The sequence below is a fragment of the Pyrgilauda ruficollis genome, unplaced genomic scaffold (assembly GCF_017590135.1).
Source record: "Pyrgilauda ruficollis isolate IOZ18807 unplaced genomic scaffold, ASM1759013v1 scaffold40, whole genome shotgun sequence".
Taxonomy (NCBI): domain Eukaryota; kingdom Metazoa; phylum Chordata; class Aves; order Passeriformes; family Passeridae; genus Pyrgilauda; species Pyrgilauda ruficollis.
Window position 1 is genome coordinate 11,847,760 of NW_024525490.1, and position 19,996 is coordinate 11,867,755.

Genomic DNA, 19,996 nt, shown 5'->3' on the forward strand with positions numbered 1-19,996 from the left:
TTGTCAAGACACTTTCACAGTTATAAAAGCTGTTTTTATTTCCATATATTTGGTTTGTGCTCATTTACCAATTTTCTTGTAGGGAACAAATGGCCACAGAAATGTCAGAAATATTGTCTAGGTAGGTGAGAAGGTATAACACCAGTGAATCAATAATTTTATAAAACCAAATCACGCATGAAATGGGTTGAATTATTATGGAATTAAAAGTTACGGAATCTGGGTTTTTTTTCAAGTCATAAGCAGATAAGTAAATTATTTATTTCAGATTAATTATGTTTACCATTTTTCAGCAATTATTTCTTTGCTATTTTAATTGATTATATTGAAAAAGAATAGGAATCGTTCACGTACCCTGTAATTTTCTGTAATTTTGTTAATGCTTCTCCAGCTTTCTTCTCCTCTCACCTTTGTGGTAAACAGAACACAAGGCTCCACATCTTTTAAAGGCATATTTCTACAGATTCACCGCAAAGTTAATGAAGTCTTTTAACAGTAATGTAACTGTCGGTGCATTTAATAAGGAAGTATTTTAATTAGAGTTCCCTTAAAAGCCTTTTTGAAAATTTCCATGTTAAGACCGTATTAAAAACCCTCTTAAGATATCCAAACAAAATCCCCTTCTGATATTTCTTGAATGGTGATGCAAGATTTTATGCACAATGCAGAAGGAAAGATAAATACAGGTTTTGGTCTTGAATATACGAGTTGGTAAAATACCGATACTCTGTTCAAAGAAATTTTTGTGATTGTCTTCCATATCAGCAAGTAATTAGAAAGTGTTTTCTGCAACTTGAGGGCAGAAATTACCTTTGACATTGATTTTATGAAGCTTACAGAAGAAGAAAATATGTTTAGAGGTTTTGGAAGTGAATCTGTTGTTTAACAAGTTACTAAAGTATGTATATATAGTCTGAAGATGATCAGTCTCATGTTTGATGGATTTCCTAGCGGTATCATGCATTGGAATGCAGCTAGTAACTAAATTTTTCTCCTGCAGTGTTATTTTAAGAAAGAAATAAACCACATAATATGTAATTAGGGTAGCATGTGAATTTAAATGGCCATATTGTACTGCATATATTGACACGGTTCCAATGACAGTGGCCAATTTTTAATGTACAAAAAGATGGAAAAATTTTGGGGCAAAATCAGAGGCTCTGTGTTCTGGTTGAATTCAAAATGCAATACCTCTCAGTATCTGCTTGTTTAACTAAATGTGTCTCACTTTTCATACACTGGTAACTTTTGACATGAGACTGATCTTTTGTATTTTTAATCTGAAAATACTGTTTATGATATATAACTCTCATATGGAGCAGTGAAGATTTAATGTCCTCTTACTGCCAGGCTGTTATGATTGAAGTCATGTAGAAAACAAGCAAGTGATGTTCAGAGTGCAGAGCAGTACCCTAATAGAAAGACTAAGCCATTCAATTGGATAAGCATTCTTAAAGATTACTAGTTTAACCAGAGAGGGTACAGCCTAGTTCTGCTGTGCTAAATTAGGCAGCAAACTCTTAGAGTGGTGGGTAAGGTTGCTAAATAAGGAAAATCCTTAGGATTTGTCAAATTAGGTTCAAGAAGGTTAGACACCAGGCAGTGTAAATTATTTATCAGGAATCCTTAATGTCCTACAAGTATGCCAATAAAAACAAAATATTAAAGTATATGTTTGAAGAAGTTTGTCCAGTTATTTGTTTTACAGTCATGAGTAGTTCTAAGTCAGAGTTAATTTTTTAAGTCTGACTTCTCACACTCCAACTGGAAGCTGCGTGTGGACTCGAATTAGTAGTATGAGTAGGCATTAAGCTGCTACTCCAACAGTAAGATTCTGTAGTTTTAATTATACTGAAGAGATGGTTCAGTTGTTATTAAGAAGAATGTTAGGTTTATTCAATGAAATTTAAATTGCATTTGTTATCTCTGCTTTTAAAACTGCTGTATCTGCATAAAGAAAAAAAACTTCAGGTTATAATAGCTTTTATAGGCTTCTAATTAAAAAAGGAAAATAAACATAAAACTTCACAGTACCACAGGAGACCTTTATGGAAAAATAAATGTTAAAGTAATATTCGTTAGATTATACCTATTAATAGTGTGCCTGTCCCACAAAGATATTGCTGCACAAACAGACGTTCCAAGAAAAAGGCCTGTTTTTTTCTTATTGCATCAAGAACTTTGCTACCTTCTTAAAGATCTAGTTTCTTTTAAACAAATTCCCTTAGATCCTGAAAGAATTCATTTTTTTTTTCTCATTCATGAGCAGAGGCTGGTAAAATCATGTGTCTGCTCTTGAATTCCTTAGTGTTTGAAAGGTGCGCTGATCATCACTGAACGTTGCAGTGTTTTGAATTTATTTTATAAGCAAATAATCCACGGGAAGTTTGCTGTTCCTGAGGGAAGGTTCTTCCACTTATCCATACCGCATTTGTTGGGGAAAAAAAGAAATTTAGGCTTATGTTTATATCTAATGTTTGTTTTGTACATGGAAACCTTGTACATTTTCCTAAAGATGATTGAGATTTTAGTAATAATTTCTCACTTGCATTTGCTGTTGACTTACTTGTGTATTACCTACATGGTGAAGAACTTTTGCCTTTGTAAAACACTGGGTTTCAATGAGTCTTTTTTTACTGGTCAGCCTTTAGTCCGAGTGGTCTTTTTTGCCTTGATATTTCTTGATGGTCAATATCAACCCCAACCCCTGAATAAATATTGCTGTTATTAGATAGCCAATATAGAATTAATTTGGCTTCTTCTCTCAAGTTAGGTTTTGGTCAAAGACAGAATATTTTCTCAAGGTTAGGAACAAGGATTTTGTCCTAGACCAATTTTAAATAGCAGAGGAAATGCCTTTTCTTCCTTCTCCTTGTTCTACTTCAGGAATATTTTTCCTTGTCTGTTTTTTGAATGGAACTAAAAATGTCTACTGTCAGTCTTTGTTTTCTGCATCTTGGTTGGCTCTAAGTAAAACTTATATCAGTGTGGGATGAGATACACAGAACATGTGTCTTTCCACACATGAACATTATTAATGACGATTCCTTTTAATCTTTAGGAGGCCAATCAGATTATTATATGATTTTGTGCATAACGTATAGCTTCATTTTCTCTTAATAATTTGAACATCTTGATAATATTTTGGTATTTTGTCTTTAGAATTCTGTGTGGTAATAAATATGATACATTGTTGATTATGGGATCTCTTCCTCTTCTTAAAACAATTCCTGTTTAATACTTGAAAAAATACGTATATATTTTAAAAATAATTGCAGGGGTCCTGCAGTGCAAGCCACAAAAGCTGCTGCTGGTACTAAGAAGCATGATCTCAGCAAGTGGAAATATGCAGAGCTTCGTGATACAATCAACACATCCTGTGGTAAGTGTTTTTTTTTTTCTGAGAACGACTTCAAGTTGTAGTTATATGAAAAGTGTTACTTTCTTCCTATAACAAAGATTGAAAGTTTACATAAGTTTGAGTGAATAACAAATTAATTAAAAAAAGTTCTCTTACCCCCAAAAGAACCATACACAAAGCTATTTCCATATTAAGAAAACATAATTTCATTGTTATGTCTTTTAGGGATTATATTTTTATGATAATAAACATCTTGGGCCATAAAATGCATGTTATAGCTTCTTAATTAAGTTCACTCAGTTTGATGTACTTCCACAGAGGGAATAGTAGTTATTATGCTTTACCTAGAATTTTCATGGACTAAGAATTTTTTTGCTATCACCAGATCACAAAGAAAGCAAAAATATGTTGTCTTAGATATTCCTATTATTCTTTAATTTTCAAAATGTGTAGCTTCTTTTTGGAAGCTTACAGTAGGGCACTAATCACTTTGGCCTCAATGCTGTGAAGATAGAAGCAGATAAGAATTGTTCCTCTTTTAGATATTACTGTTTCTTCCTGCTTCTTATTGAAAGCAGTTGGTTAATTTGTGATTTAAGATCACTCAGAATTTCTTCCTGGATGTAGAAATTGGAAACTAACTCATTTCTCTTTTAGTGTTTTTACATATGCAAGACTGGAGCAATGTTTTCAGCTATGTAGATGGTGCAGTAATAAGTGGATTTCTTTCCTCGTGAAGCCAACTTGGATACTCTGAGATATCTAATGAAAAAGCCTTGTCATCATTCAATCTCTTAACATAATGAAATTCAGAAAAACTAAAATACATATATGAAAAAAGAATGCAAATTTAAGCAGTCAAATTTCTTTTTTTCTTTTTTTTTGGTTGCAAAAATAATGTTCAGCAGTGCAATTTAATCTTTTTTTAGAATTTGTTTCTGTGCTGCTTGCATTGTGATACTGTCAACAGAAATATTTTACAAAATTAGCATTTTACTGCTCCAAATGTCCCAGTACAACAGCTACTTTGGGGACTGCCTTTACTCTGAAGCAGAAAAGGATTCATCAAACTCTCAGGGACTTCTTGGGCCATAAAACACAGGCTCTGTGCTTCAGAGAGTGAGAGGTTTTCATACTACATTTTATCATATTAGTGTCACAACTTGATCTCCAATCATATATCTTACCAATATAGAAAAGCATTTAATAAATAATTTTTCTGACTTTTCTCATTCATGCCTTCCCCTCCTCCTTTTTTGGGCATAGATATTGAACTCTTGGCAGCTTGCAGAGAAGAGTTCCACCGAAGGCTAAAGGTGTATCATGCTTGGAAATCCAAGAATAAGAAACGCAATGCAGAAACAGAACAGCGTGCTCCCAAATCAGTCACAGACTATGGTGAGGAGAGATAATTTTGTGTTTATAGTAGTTTTGGTGATAATATTCTAAAGAGAACATTTCTGAAATGGATTTTGGGTTTGCTAGGTTGAAGAAACTTGGAGTTTTTAGGAGGGTTTTATGTTGATTTAAGGTAAATATTTTGGAAATACTGAAACTTGCAAATTCTTCACAGAAATTAAAACACTTTTAGTAGACCCAGCTACTTATGCTGAACAGCTCTCTCTTAAAACCTTTTCTCACATCCATCTGACATCTTTTAAAAAGAGTTTTTGATCTACTGATGCAGGTGCTGGTATTTTTGTTAAATGTTCATTGCTGTGCTGCTTTAATATTTCATAACATATAGCCATGTAGACATAGATGTAGATACTTTCAGAAGGTGCTACTAATTCTGTCATTTACATCACTGCTTACATATATCATGTTACATTCACTTTTAAAAAATCTGAGTGTTGATACTACAATTTTGGCTCATGGGGTGACAGATTTTGCGTAGACCCTGTTTTCTATTTCGACCCCTCATTCTACTGATTTCGCAGGCTGGTGTTTATTGACAAAGCAACATGCTAATCAGAGTAAGTTTCTTTTGCATTCATCAATAAAATGTGGGAGTTTAAGAGTGCCAGACCTGAAAATTCCATACCTGCTTTCCAGAGTGATATTTACAGAGTGGACTGTTACTCTTTTCCCAACATCCCACCTCAAAAGTCTAGTGATCGTCTGTATAAAAAGAATCTAAGAAATTTATAGAATCAAAGTAAATCCATGGAATAATTTAGTCAGATCATTCCTTTTGTCTTTTGGTTCCATGGTATTTGATATTTGTGTTCCTGCCACACAGTTCATGGGAGAGACAAAGGAAAGGGAAGATGGAGAGAAAGTGCTCTCCCCAAAGTCACATGAGCCTGAGGTGAAGGCATTGTCCTGGGACATGGGGTATAAACATCCCAGGGAATCCAGGTGCCCTAGGTAATCTCAGTCCATGTGCAAAGGCACCTCCTTCCCCTTGATTCATTTACTTGAGTTATGCATTGCTTGAGCATTACCTGAGTTTGAGGTTCTCAGGGAATTTGAATATGGATATGTGGCAGGCAAAATTTGGGCCCCTGGAGAAGATATTATCAAAGATATTATCAAGACCCATCAAAGGAGGTGTCCTTGTGTCTGAAATGTGGTTTTAGGTGCTTATAAAGTTTATGAAATGGCAGGAAAAGGCATTTGAAGCACTGCTGCAAAGTGGTAAATTGCTTTGAACATTCTCTCTGGAGCTAAATGGGTAAAATATTTATACCCAGTATTGCTGATGGGAAATATCAAAGAGCAGATGATCTTTGGATTTTTGCACACAAAGAATATGTTAATATTCTTATCACTTTTATTCAGACATTTGCTACATTCTTTTCAGTGTTTTTAATTGTATTTATTTAGCTTCATTGAAATATGGCATAATATTTTGGAATAAGAGAACCATCCAGTTAAGAAGAAATTGATAGTGACCTTTAGAGACTCTTAATGTTAATGCCAGTATAATTCTTTCATTGCAAATAATTATACCACATGAGCATTTCACATATATATATATATATATATATATATATATATATATATATTTTAGTCATCTGAGAAGGTAGTAAGAAGAAATTCTGATTTCTTAGGTGTTTAAGCTAAAAGTCTTTCTGGTGTCAGTGGATGTGTGCTTCAAGTGATGTAGTTTTTTCTTTACATCTCTTCATTGATTTAATGTAATTTACAGTATCTTTTAAAGTAGTTTTATAAGTATCCTTTATTTAAATTCATATATTCAGCATTCAGTATAGCAGCTAGGCACTGGTTTGTATATTACTATTGGTATTGACAGAGGTCTGGAAGTTTTTTTTGTAGCGGAAATGTCAAAAAAGAAAAGTACTACATTAATTAACTAGCAGATTTGTCAGAGCAATTTGTGCTTAGCATGTATACCGCTGAAGCTTTGTAACAGGAATGGCGAATTATTAAGGTGATTAATTTTGAGGTTTAATCCCAATGAAAATAGAAGTAGAACATGAGTAGAAATACTTAGAATCTGCATTTATGTCATAACTAGAATTCCCATTTTTCTGTTATCAGCATTGGTGAAAAATGTTGATGTTGTAATGAAACCATAACTTATAAATGATCAGCACTTCCATGTTTTGTTCAACATGTAATATTTGTTCACAGATTTTGCACCATTTATGAGCAACTCAAGTAAGTGAGGAGACAGTTGTTTAAGCTAACTTTGAAGAATAGGAACACTTGAGAGCTCTATACTAACGTTGATTGATCCAGTGTTTTGCTACACATGTACATAGAAGTTAAATGTAAAAAAAAATAATGACAATGTTATTCATCTGATGGCAATTATTCATTATTCTAGTAATTTAAAAATGTACTTGTCTTCATGAAATCCTACCCATTTGAGGAGTCATGGGAAGGGAGAGTGAAATAACCTTCTTACATAAATTATTGGAAGCTGTAATCTCCTATTTTTTTCCACACCCCCAACCCCCAAAAAAACATTCTTGTTCTAGCATTTTTTTATTGACTGAACATGGCTTTTTGTTGTAGCAAAACTCTGGAATCAAAATAATATAACAACTATTTTCCTAGCACACAAACTAACATTCAGGTGGTGGTTTCTTCTGAATAGAGAGCCACAGTTCTATAGCACGAAGCAGAGGCTCCCTTGGCTGCTTAGCCTTGGCTGTTCTCTAGATATGCCCTTGGATTTAGATATGCCTAGGGGTAGAAATGAGCCTTAGCAATTACCATTGCAGTGCAAAAAGTATTCAACAATACTTAAGCACTGATCTGCTGGGGTAAATGGGGATGATTTGTAGAAAATTGAATTAGTTTTTTATATACTCTGTCTCCCTGTAAGGTGTGTGTTTTATCAGAGTTGATCTATAAAAGTAGCATTCATGTGTTAAAATCTGGGTGTTTTTTCTTCTATGTTTATTGTTAATGCACACATAAAAAAAAAGGGATTCGATATGTATAACACATAGGGTTTTTTTAAGGTTCTGCTCTTCAGGTTTAAAAAAATTATTTTTGCTTGAATCTAAGAAGAAGAAATTTCAAGGTGCAGTTGTAAGTCTATATTAGTCTTGTTCATGACTGTAAAAATAAGTTATAAAAGGTAATTGTCATTTTTCATATTATTAAATGGTAGCTCAGAAATTATCTTCGTTGCTCAATAGACAAGGAAAAAAATTAATTCAGTTTTAATTATTCCTTTTATGCTGAAATATATAGAAAGTTAATACTGATTTTCTTCTGTAGAGATGGTAAAGGTTCTTAAGCAGGGTATCTGTAACAATGGTGTAAACCACTAAAACAAGATCAGTAATAAACTTTTGCAGTTATTAAAGGAAAGGATGTTGCTTTTAAGATGTTGCATTTACTATTTAAAACTAATTATGGTAGTGTATATGTAAGATTAACAAGGTTGATCATTTGATGAAATAATGTAGACAGTATATGCTTTTATTTGAAAGCAAATTTCTCTCCAGAGTCTGAAATATGGGGAACTCAAAAAGTCCAAAAATGCATGTGGAAAATATTTACCAAAAATATATATGAAACTTGAAAAAATTCCAGGTGACTTTCTCCTTTAGAAGTTTAGTCAGCTGATCTTAATGGTCTGAAATAAACAATTCCTTGAAAAAAGAAAGCAGCCAGAAATTGCTTCTAATGCCAGATTTTGACATACAGAAATCTAGGCAGAAAATTGTTTGGTGGCAGCTTTGTAATAAGCAGTACTTATTGTCAACATTTCTATTAATGAATTAGTAATTTCTAACACTATTATACATCCTTTTGTGTTGGCTGTCAAACATCAAGTGATGATTTGTATGTTTGTAACTGAAAATGCTTCTGTGCACTGTGATTTTTTTTTTTTTTACAAAGAAATGGACCGAACTAAAGCAATTACTGATAAATGTTTCTGGTTGGTAAGAAATTTTATATGGGAAGTTTTACCTTAAATATTGATTTAAAGCAGAATATGTTATTTTATTTATTTTGTTTTGTTTAAACATGCCATTGGGCAACATGTAGATACAACAGTTAACATGAGCCTTTTTGTGACCAGTGTTTTAGCTGTTGCGATTAACAGAATGCACGTTATATGAGATGGGAGTACTTTTTAGGTTTGCTGAGACTTCAGGTGACCTTGAGAGAGAATCTCTTGGGTTTTGGGGAGGGTTTATTTGTTTTCTTGTTTATTTCATTTTATTGTTTGTTTGCTTGTTTTTTAATGTACTGACTAATAAAGCAAGTAATATGGCTTTTTTGTTTTCTAATTGTCTTGTTCACTTATTTTTGGGGGGATGTTTTGTATGATAGCACAACAGAACCCCACAGCCCAGCTACCAGGCAGACAACAAGAGATTGAAATAAACCGGCAGCAGCGCTACTTCCGCATTCCCTTCATCCGCCCTGCGGACCAGTACAAAGACCCCCAGAACAAGAAGAAGGGGTGGTGGTATGCACACTTCGATGGGCCCTGGATTGCTCGGCAGATGGAGCTTCACCCTGACAAGGCACCCATTCTGCTTGTAGCGGGTTGGTATTGAAACTTGGAGAAGGTTCAGAATTAATAACAAACTTTAGAAAGAGAGGATGAAGTTCCAAGTTCCCCAAGTTGTATCTTTTTTTTTTTTTTCATCAGCAGTTCTTATCTGGGCAGAATTTGAAGATTTGGGACTGCTGTTGATGGTGGCCAAATGTTTCAGAATATCATTAGGACACTAGGTCCTGTGTTTTACTTGTACGCGTACTTCAATTTGGGAAACCAAAGACAGAGTGGGAAATCAAATGGAAAGGGTTTTATTATTACAAGTCCTGAGATTATTCATTCACTGGAGACAGTGTGAAGATAAAACATTACAATTTATCTGGGAAAGATCTACTCATTGTTATACTGTTTTTTAGTTAGCTATAAAGAATTACAAGCAGTTTGTATCAAAGCAATTTGTGCATATGTTACAGTGTCTTTCCATAGCATGGGGCTAATAGCAAGCTGATGCTTTTACCCTATTTATGCTAGTATGGGAAAATAGCTTTTTAATCTTAAAAATTTAAATAAATGTTGCAATGGATAGGTAGAGATTTATCTGGTAGTGAAACATATCCTCCTTTTCTGAAGGGTAAGGAACAGGGGAGAAAACACTGGAGAAATGCTGCTCACGTTTCTGTGTTTTGAGATTTTGTATTTAACTTAGAGACTGAGGAAAGGCCATAGCCAATTTGTTTCACTTCAGAATTATGCTTTGCTAGCAACAAAAGTTTGTTTTCTGCAAATTATTTTAAGTAGAATTCCTTATACCAACTGTTGCTGTTCAGTGCCAAAGCCCATAGCTAAAAGTAGCGCTGCTGTCGTGACTACCTGTTAAAAATAAAACTACAATTTAGTTTGTGAGCTACACATATAATTTCATTGGATTGCCTATGTTGGTCCCATTTGGTAAACACTGTTTGTTTTGGGTGGTAGGTTGACAGATTAGCTAATTGATCCAAAGTCTGGAGTTCTTAATTGCTTTGCTACATTTAATCATAAGTAAAACAGTTCACTGTGAAGTGGCCTGAAACTGAAAGTATATGTAATCCAAATGTGGTTGTCATCCTGTAATGGGTTTCAGAAGAATATATGGAGATGATGGTCTGTCAGCTTCTTCCCTTTATTCCTTTTTGCTTGCTGTTTAAGCACAGCTTTGTAAATTGCAGTATCTGAAACTAGTTTATTCTCATGCTGTTTTAGTGTTCTTCGTGTAACAAAAAACCAGTATACTGAAAAATGCCTGTATCTAAGGACTCCCTCATAAGCTCTGAAGTTTACTAGCAAACCAGATCTACAGAGAGGAAGTGTAATTAACAATCCCATCTAATTTTTATTGATGGGACCTTTGAATGATGTAAAATATGTTTTCTTCTTCCCTTTACCATGTCAGGTAAGGATGATATGGATATGTGTGAGCTTAACCTTGAAGAGACTGGCTTAACCCGAAAGCGAGGTGCTGAAATTTTACCGAGACAGTTTGAAGAAATTTGGGAACGCTGTGGAGGCATCCAGTATCTCCAAAACGCAATTGCAAGCAGACAAGCTCGCCCTACCTACGCTACGGCGATGCTGCAGAACCTGTTGAAATAACTGGGCAGTCGGCACAGGAGCGTTCCAGATGAGAACCTTGCCCACGATACAAAGGGAGGAGCTCCTCTGGTCTACAGAGGGCCTAAACGTTCTGTAATCAGAGTAGAGATGTTTAATATAAAGTGAACAGATTTTATTAATCATGTGGTTTGTTAATTTGTACTTCATGATGTTTAATTTGTGTAGTGAACTTTACTAGGTATGAGGACCCTGAAGAAACTTCAGTCAGTGTAGTTTGCTGCATTTTGTTTATATGTTGCATTTTGTTTAACAGTTTCTGTTATAACTCTTAACACTTTTAAGCAATCTGTCTATACTTGGGTACATATTGCAAAGAACTGCACTGCAACCACCTTTTTATAAGATTCCTTCTTTAAAACACTGAGTAGCTGGCTTCAAGTGGTGGCCTAGTAAAGAGAATATGCTATTTCTAATAACTGGAATTGTGAGGCCTTAGCTTTGACTTCTGTTATGGAGAAGTTGGAGTATACTTTTATATAACCTGAGACATTTTATGTCCTGATTTGCAAACTGGTCAATGTCTGTAATTAATGATTTTTGTTTTTCCAGAAACTGATGGGAAATCCTCCTGAACTTGAGACCTGTAAACCCCTGTTTAATTCATTCTCTGTCTTGGTTTAAGATAAATGGTTTTCTGTACATTACAAGAAAAGCATTCATATACATCAAAATAGTATAATATTGGAGGTCCTCAAAGAATGTACTGCTCTTTAGGGCTTATACCACTTCTCTTGTAGATATTTTTCCCTTTCTTTTTAGTACAAATCTGTTTTAGACTTTATTTTTCTGACCACATTTCTACTAGCAATTCTTGGACAGTTTGTTTAGCCAGGTAGTGTAATTTCAACATATTACACAAAATCGTCCAAGCTTTGTATCTGAAGGTATATAAGATTAAGGATAGCATTAAGGGAAATATGTTCAGCTTTTTGCTGGCAGTATGCATATTGTGGCCTGAGCCTCAGAAATCCTCTTTATTTTAACTGTAATGAGATATACAAGATCTATAACTTTTGTTGGACTGTGTAAAAATTTGGTCCAATAACATAATGCATCTTAATACTATGTGCTGATGAAATAGCTACAATTTTTAGTGTACTGGAATATCATAGTGATTTGGATGCTGAGCTGTATATTAATCTCCTCTATCGAGTTTCATAGCTTGTAACAGTTCCATTATTAAGCTGTTTGTTTGGGGAGTTTTTGTGAGTGGGAATCATTAATTTCATACAGTTTTAAGAAGCATCTCTTTCACTTATGTGAATATTGCTTTATCTTGCTGGCCATTATTTCAACAAATTAAACATGACCATTTGTTATCTCTCTGATAGAAATCCAAAATATAAGTAGCTTGATGTCCAATTATGTAGCCTGATTTAAAAATGAATTTTTGCCCTTTTTAATTGACAGTTTGCTTACAGTATGAAATAATTTCTGCACTCCTTACTGAGCATGAAACCTCTTGGAAATGTTAATTTTTAAATGCGTAAATATACTTAATTTAAAAGAGGGGTGATTCTGTAGCACAGACAAAGCTCCTTGCTGACCTTAGACTGTGGTTGTGTGCCACAGTTTGCTTGTTGTTATAAATGCACTCCTTATGGGAATAATGTGTTGATATTCAAGTGGTATTTAACCTCTTTACACACCCACTGCAACATTGAATCTTAGCTTCTGCTGTAGACCCACTCTGTACTTCCTGGTCATGTGATTGCAAATGAGAAAATAATTTTCATTTTACCCAAATTCTTCATTGAAATAATTGTTTTTGGCTGGAAGATGAAAGGAGAAGTGCATCAGACTGCTGGCTGGAAAGTTGTGTGCAAACCTGTACAGTGTTGCGTGAGTTTAAAGGTGCAGCTTATGAAATCTAGATTACTTGTTTAATGTGTTACTGCACTGAAACCAAAATGTGACAACTTCCAGTCTCCAAACACTTAGCAGTGCAAGAAGCTGCGCTCGTTCATGTGATCCAAGGAAGAAAAATCAGTGACCTGACCTGTGTTTGTTTCTGTCTGGGTTTAGCTGCTTGACTTTGCACATTCCATCTCAGTGTATATATCTTTAAAAATCCATGGATCTTACGAGACTGAATACTGTAAGCAAAGAACCTCAAATGCTTAGGTGTGTGTGGGTTATATACACGCATATGTGCTTAAATATTTTAGTATGTATGTGTGTAAACATACCTGCAGGGAACTTTAAATAAAATTAACTGAATTTTCCCACTCTGTTCCTTTAGTTATGTCAGGATTTCCTTGACTGGCATGGGAAAGAAAATTGATTAATCAGAATGGGGTGTATGGAAATTTTTCTTTACTAAATGACTAACAAATATGAGCTATCATGAAAATAAAATGGACTTTAAAATAGTGGAAGAGGGACTGGTGGCTGGACATCTCAAATGAGATGTTCCCACCGCCCAGCATTACTCCAGAAGTATGCCTGATGGAAGCAGAAGATGCATTCCAGAAATCAGGGTATTCTAGTTTGCACATTAGCAGGCTGCTTTTTTTCCCCCTTTTGTTTTTCACTCCACACCAAAAGCAGCTTCTGCTCTTAGTTTTACTTATCTTTTTGTGAAACAAAATTAATTTTCAATTAGTTTCAGATTATTTTATTTTTTTTACATGTCTGGCAATATTTAACTGCCTACCAGTTGTTTCCATGGTCCCTTGTAGTGTGTCAGATAATTTTAGTTGGTTGATTTGGAGAGGAAATATAAAAGGAGGGGAGAGGATTGATCTTTAGGACTGTAGGATGACCTGATGCCTATCTGATTTATAATTATAGAGAAAATTATAGAGGTTTTTAAAGCCCAATTGCTTGGTTCTCTGTGTGTTTCATTAAAAAAAACAATTCTTCCTGCCTGTCAGTGAAACTGCCCATTATAGTTGAGATTGACTAAAATGCTTCACAAAACAAAGGATAGGAAGAGAATCACCACAATAAGCTACATTCCTGACTAGGTGACCCAGGAATATTCATTTTCTTGAGAATGCTACTCTGAAGATCCTTCAATACTGACTCTGAAGGTCATTCATACTTGTCTTTTATCCACTGATAAGATTGTGTTTTTCTTTACCTAGTTGAATCCTCTGGGTTTTTCTTCAAAAATCTTTAAGTATTTAAATGACCTCTTAATACTGTACTGAAAATTAAAAATAAAAATAAACACATTCCATGTTGAAATCTTACTTGTATCTTCTTACTGTTTTGTCTTTGAAGAGTTTAAGCATAAGGGTTAATTAAGTTATGAGAAACATAAAAATATTCCTTTGCTTGTTCTGTCTGCTGCCTTTCCATGAGATAATTTTGGTGCTTAAACCTACTTTTTAAAGCTTTATTCTTGTAAATATTTTACTTTCTAAGGTATGTGTTCCTCCAAAATAACATTCTGATATTAGAAAGTTCTGATTTTGTTATCTTAAATCTCATACTTCATTTCTCAGTATTTGTTGAAATAAGTATCTTTTTGCTTTCAATATTTTTTTTAACATTTATTGCTATCACTTAACATTTATGTCTATCATTTGCTATGCTATGTACTCTGCATCCTTTTAATTTTAGATTGTGTCAGTCAGTGACTGGTGACACCAACTCTGCTTCTTGGAATGTATGTGCTGTGGGGGAAGCTTTATGTTTGGGATGGAGATGTGGTATTGCTTTTGTGGGGGTTTTGTTTTTTGTTCCTCTTAAGAGTCTTGGGGAACTTTCTCATCTTAAGGGCCAAATCACAGTGATTGTTGTTTAATTTAAATAGATTCAAGCAATTCAGACTTTATCTAGGAAATGTAATTTTGTTTGAGTTTCCTTATGGCTTTTATACCAGTTGTATAAAACTGTTACCAACTGTAACTCTACATCAGTTTTAAAGTTACATGATGAGCTTTAGTGCAATATTAGGCACCACTTCAATTCCCTGTGAAATTTTCAAGTAAATTATTTTATTTTGTTTTATTGAAATACAAAAGGTTTACATCCAGCAAATATATTTGGTAATTAATAGTCGAGAGTGATAAATACAATCATGAATTATCATTATTAAAATACACATTTTAAAATTACTTATTTTTTTAGTCTGGGTAATGATAACTACCAGAAGTTGAAATACACTAAACACATACAAAAATACATTTGTAATGGAAAAAAATTGAATGCTATCAGCATTCTTAATGCATTCTTAGCTTACATGAGCAATAGTGAAAAGCTAGCATTTGTAGGCAAGGATGACTTCCAGTGCCTTGCAAAAGTACTTTTAAAGTAATTTTATTCTGAAGTGTTACTGTGTAAAAACACATCTTAGGTTTCTTCTTTGTTTTTCTTTCCTACTTAAATAAAGTAAGTAAAAACACTATTTCAGCTGTAGAAACTCCTTGGTGCACTGCCTTCATCCGTACGCAGTCACCAGTTCTGGTGGTTTTGCAGGCAAACCCGTGCAGTTGTTGGGAATTCGTAAACAGTTCGTTTGAGTGGACTTGAGAAGGGGAACCAAAGTTCAGTCTTTGCTGTGGTAACTGCACGGCACGAAGTAAGAATTATCACCAAAGTCAGCTGCTGTCCTGGATACACGGAAGTTTCACATCTGGATGAGGAGTTGTCATCCAGGATAGTCATGAACTTTGTAGAGGCTCAGTTTGAGCTGTAAGTACGACTTCTGGTGTGCACCAAGCAGCAAACCAGTGCCTGAATACAGCACTGGTACAGAATATAAATAGAGATACATATTCAAGAATAAGATACTCAAGGTAAAATAATGCTCCTACTTGAATCAGGATTGTGGATTCATAGTGCATAAGTTAATAAGCCTACAAAATATTTAATGGCCACCTGTTGTCTGTTTAGATTTCTCCTACAAAAACTAGCAGTAACATCTCAAAATTATTTGTGTGGATACTGACTCTAAAGTGTAGGTTCTCATGTGCAATTCTAATCTACACAACACCAGGAGGGTGCTTGTGAATACAAATCTCATGTTCTGGAAAGATAAAACTCCATATATTGTACCTCAGCAAAAAGTTTGAAGTCTTAGGATAACCTGATAGTTTCACTGTCACCAGAATTAAACAGTTAAGTGAATATGTACATATGTAAAAATGATGTCTTTATTAACAGAAAAATAGGAATCTGATGTTCATAGAAACCCTTGAAAAATTAAATCCAACTTCTGTGTGATTTGCTATGTGAGCATTCAGGGAGGGAATGAAGAAATTCCCAAATGCTTTTTAATGTGGCCTTTGGTCAATGACAGCTCTAATTTCCATTCACTATTTGTATCAGTGTGTGTAAGGAAGGTTAATAAAGGGGTATAGAAATGCACTGAAGCTCCACTGACATTTTTACCAGAATGGTTGTAACATACAATATTGAAAAATGTCTCATCTCAGCAAAATCTGTTTCTAGCACTCAGTTCTTAAATAAAACAGTTAAGTTGTGTAAGCACCAGAAGCTTAATGCATGCATCTTAATAGTGGGAACTTCCTACCAGGCATTTTAGACATGCTCAAAAGCTGCTCAACTTGGTAATTTGTTTTCCTTCAGTAAAACTATTTTTTTTAATGTGTACTGATTTTAGAGCCAAAATACTGTATCTTTAGGAATCCTTTATTTTTTTTTTTCATACTCATCCTGAAGTCCAGTCTTGAATAATGCAGACCTTCTTTCTTGAATACCTATAAGAGAAAGTCCCATATGACATTTGAAAAGTATTGTTGAATTTGAAAGTGCACTATTTATCTAAGAGCTAATAGGCAAGGTCACACTAAAATCTGATAATTGTAGTTCATCGTAAGTATTGAGCTTCGAGAATAGAAGGCTCCAGAGAGACCTGCTAGTGGCCTTCCAGTACCTAAAGGGGGCCCAAGAAGGAGGGAGAGAGACTTTTTGCAAGGGCAGGGAGTGATAGGACTAGAGGGAATGGCTTTAAAGTCAAAGAGATTTAGATTAGATGTTAGGAGGGAATTCTTAACTGTGAAGGTGGTGAGGCACTGGAAGAGATTGCCCAAAGAAGTTGTGGATGCACCATCCCTGGAGATGTTAAAAGTTGTTAGTTTATGAATGACTAATTGGATAAAACTCCACTCAATCAAAATCCCCTCTGGTAAATAAGTTTTGCAATAATTTTCCATGCAGTGATTCTGTAACTAAACTGGAGACATTTTTCATATTTGGGGAGGATTTGAAGGGTATTTTAGCTTCTACTGGAACTTTATGCCTATTTTCATATATGCCTTTATAAATACAGAGCTGTACTTACTTTAGATATTATGTCCTAAAAAGCTGTCACTGCTGTCATTACATATTGCAAACCAGAAGTTAAATACTGAATTCTCAATTTGGCCTACAAGATCCAGATAGCCGCATCCTGAAAATTCAGTTCAAGTGCCATATTCTGTTTAAAAAATTTTAGCCCTGAAGGAGTTTTCTAGACTGAGAAATCAAAGTGCTTCTCTTACTTTCAGCTAATGAAAGGTGTTCTACCTTTAAATTTTCTTCTGCCGTTGACTTTTTTCAAATAATTAAAAACATGTTGAATCTAAGGGTGATGTAAACATTCACTGTGAACTTAAGTAACAGTGAAAAACAGTCACCTAGTTTTTTTAAACCCATTTCAATTTTGTGGTTGCTGGATTTCTCACTAAATTAATTTACTTAACTAGATCTTGAGAAGAGCTTTGTCAATGTACTTTTGGCAATTCAAATGTGGTTTAGATGACATAGACTGTGTTTTCTTTCACAGATGTGCCATTTTATTACTTTAATAAAATATTAATTCTTTTCTATGTAGAAATTTCAAGTAGTTTAGCTATTATGAAAATTTATTGGTCTACAATTGCCCACAGGCACATTTCTTTTAAGGTGGGTGTAAAATACTAATTGCAAACATCTGTGCTCATGCTTTTATGACCAGTGAAGCGAGTTCATTCTTGAGCTTTTCCAAACTGCTACTCCCTGCTGCTTTGTCCATCTCTGTCTTTGCGTTCCAGTCCCCCCATTATCAGCTCAGTCTGTAACTGTACTTGAAGAGACCAGACCTGGGTATGATGAAGATCAGTGGTAATAAATCTTTCTATATGGTATCTCTGCTTGTTCCTTTATTTACATAACAACAAACATGTTAGGAGCCCAAGATTCGCGTAGTTGGTGTCCTGTCTTCCAAAATGTCCAGCTAGTGCCAAGAGCAGTCCTGTACAGATATTCCCCACAATAACTATGGGTGCTAACAGCTATAACAAGATCTTTTTATTCCTAATTGGGCTGTAATTCAGAAAAATGAAAAATGGCAAAATAAAAGCTTTTTTTGTACCTATCAAGAGGACATACTCAGATACATCAGAAACAGTCTGCCAGTTTTAGAGGAAGTTTTACTGAGCTTTTCTGCTTTCTGTCTTTATGTCCCCCACAAAGATACAAGGGGTTTCAAGTAGCAAAACTTGAAATAATACTTGAGATATGAGCAGTATTCTGCTCAAATTAGAATTCCTACTTGTCAAACTCTATGTAGCTTAACCAGACGGAGTGATCTGAGATTTTAAGTGAGCTGTGCTGCTATTTAAACCTCTCCTTTGGATTGCATTTTGTGTTAATTTGTCATTTCAGGTATTTCTTCTTCCTTCACATGTTCCAGTGACTGCCACATTAGCACATGGTTATACAAAATAGAACTTTGTTGCGTAAAAACATTTAAGAAGAAAATGTAGTTGTCATATCAAGTGTCAAAAAAAATCTGAGCTTTTCTTTGTATGGAATTACTACAAAGAGGCTCCCTGGTGGCATCAACAATGGGACACAACAGACTTTTAAGGTTCTTGAAAATAGTGACAAACCTTGGTTTTGTCCGGCTGATGCTGGAAATGAAGAATTCCAGAGACTAACTTGTCAGTCTTGGTTTTGTAAACTCATCTGGTGACCTACAAGAGTAAAAATACCAAACCACTAATTATTTCTCTAAATGACTAAAACCACTCAGCTAGGATAGACTGCCAGAGCCATGCAAGAGAGCTGTAAGAAAAGCAGTTCTACAGTGCTGTTATGAAACCTACACTGCAATGAATGCATTAGTATTTTCAGTTCTGAAATTGCCAAGCAAGAGAGTAGCTTCAAGTTTGATTTAGTTGTGGAGTTAATAGATGAAGGTGGACCTGTTATTTCAAGTGGGGCTGTTTGTTGAGGGATGAGAAAGGGATTTCCATGCAGTTTACCTCCAGGCTGAATTGTGTTTTCAAGTTCATGTAATGCTTCGTGATCAAGGATCTCTGAGGAACTGAGACAAGCACTTACACTGCAAGCCGTGTGACAAAAGCTAGATAGGGATTCATCGTGTTCGAAAGCAGGATTAATCCTTACAGCATTTTCTGAATTGCAGCTGCTGAGAGTAGGACTTCTACAATGCAGAACATTTATGTTTAGGTAAGATTTTAAATTGCAAAAGAAACAAAAGGAATATTTTGAAATGTGAAGGAAAAGATTGTGAGCAGCTTACTGCAAATTAGAGTTTCTTTTGCATTTTCTCCTTATCTTAATAATTAAAATGATGAAAAGAAAACCAAGGCTTCCTAAGCCAAGAATGAGAGGTTTAAAAGTGAAGGGTTGTGTGGGTTCTGGACCAAATTTTGCACAGCGCTGTCCTTGGTAAAGCTGGTGTCTACGTACAGGACATCTAAAACAAGGAAAGGAAGAGAAAAAATGTACAGAACTTCAAGGCAAAAAATACTGAGTATCTTAAACAAAAAGAAAGGAAAATCTGCAATGTAATATCAGCTCATTATTTCCACTACAAATAATTATGTGTCTCCATGAAAATAATATGATTGATTATAGGGAAAGATAATATTTTTATATTCAAGAGTGATTTTTAAATAAAAAGACGCTGACATATTCCTTCATGACCTACACATTTTAATGAAATAATGCATTTTAAATATCTCTGACAAATTTCTAACCCCACAGGTAACATTTGTGGTTTAGAATTTTAGAAATTCAGGTACGTTTTAAGATAATGTCTGAACACTTTGAAGATTTAAGATAATGTCTGAAACTTTGAA

The 19,996-nt window shown here is 34.5% G+C and overlaps 2 protein-coding genes across 3 annotated transcripts in view; one reads left to right on the forward strand and one right to left on the reverse strand.

Annotated features, from left to right (window-relative positions):
* The window catches only part of MYO6 (myosin VI), a 101,820-nt gene extending 87,691 nt beyond the window's left edge, over positions 1 to 14,129 (forward strand). Inside the window, exons 29-33 of one of the 2 annotated variants that reach the window (XM_041477475.1) lie at positions 3,279 to 3,382; positions 4,628 to 4,759; positions 6,962 to 6,988; positions 9,128 to 9,346; positions 10,732 to 14,129. In XM_041477475.1, coding sequence (XP_041333409.1) covers positions 3,279 to 3,382; positions 4,628 to 4,759; positions 6,962 to 6,988; positions 9,128 to 9,346; positions 10,732 to 10,931 — 682 coding nt within the window. In that variant the 3' untranslated portion in view covers positions 10,932 to 14,129. The remainder of the gene's footprint in view (positions 1 to 3,278; positions 3,383 to 4,627; positions 4,760 to 6,961; positions 6,989 to 9,127; positions 9,347 to 10,731) is intronic. The other variant, XM_041477476.1, reaches the window with a different exon arrangement.
* A 4,701-nt stretch (positions 14,130 to 18,830) lies between these two features.
* Positions 18,831 to 19,996, reverse strand: part of IMPG1 (interphotoreceptor matrix proteoglycan 1) — a 52,594-nt gene continuing 51,428 nt past the window's right edge. The window contains exons 16-18 of the mRNA XM_041477502.1: positions 19,435 to 19,611; positions 19,154 to 19,335; positions 18,831 to 18,862 (exon numbers count right to left, since the gene is read on the reverse strand). Of these exons, the coding sequence (XP_041333436.1) occupies positions 18,831 to 18,862; positions 19,154 to 19,335; positions 19,435 to 19,611 (391 nt within the window). The remainder of the gene's footprint in view (positions 18,863 to 19,153; positions 19,336 to 19,434; positions 19,612 to 19,996) is intronic.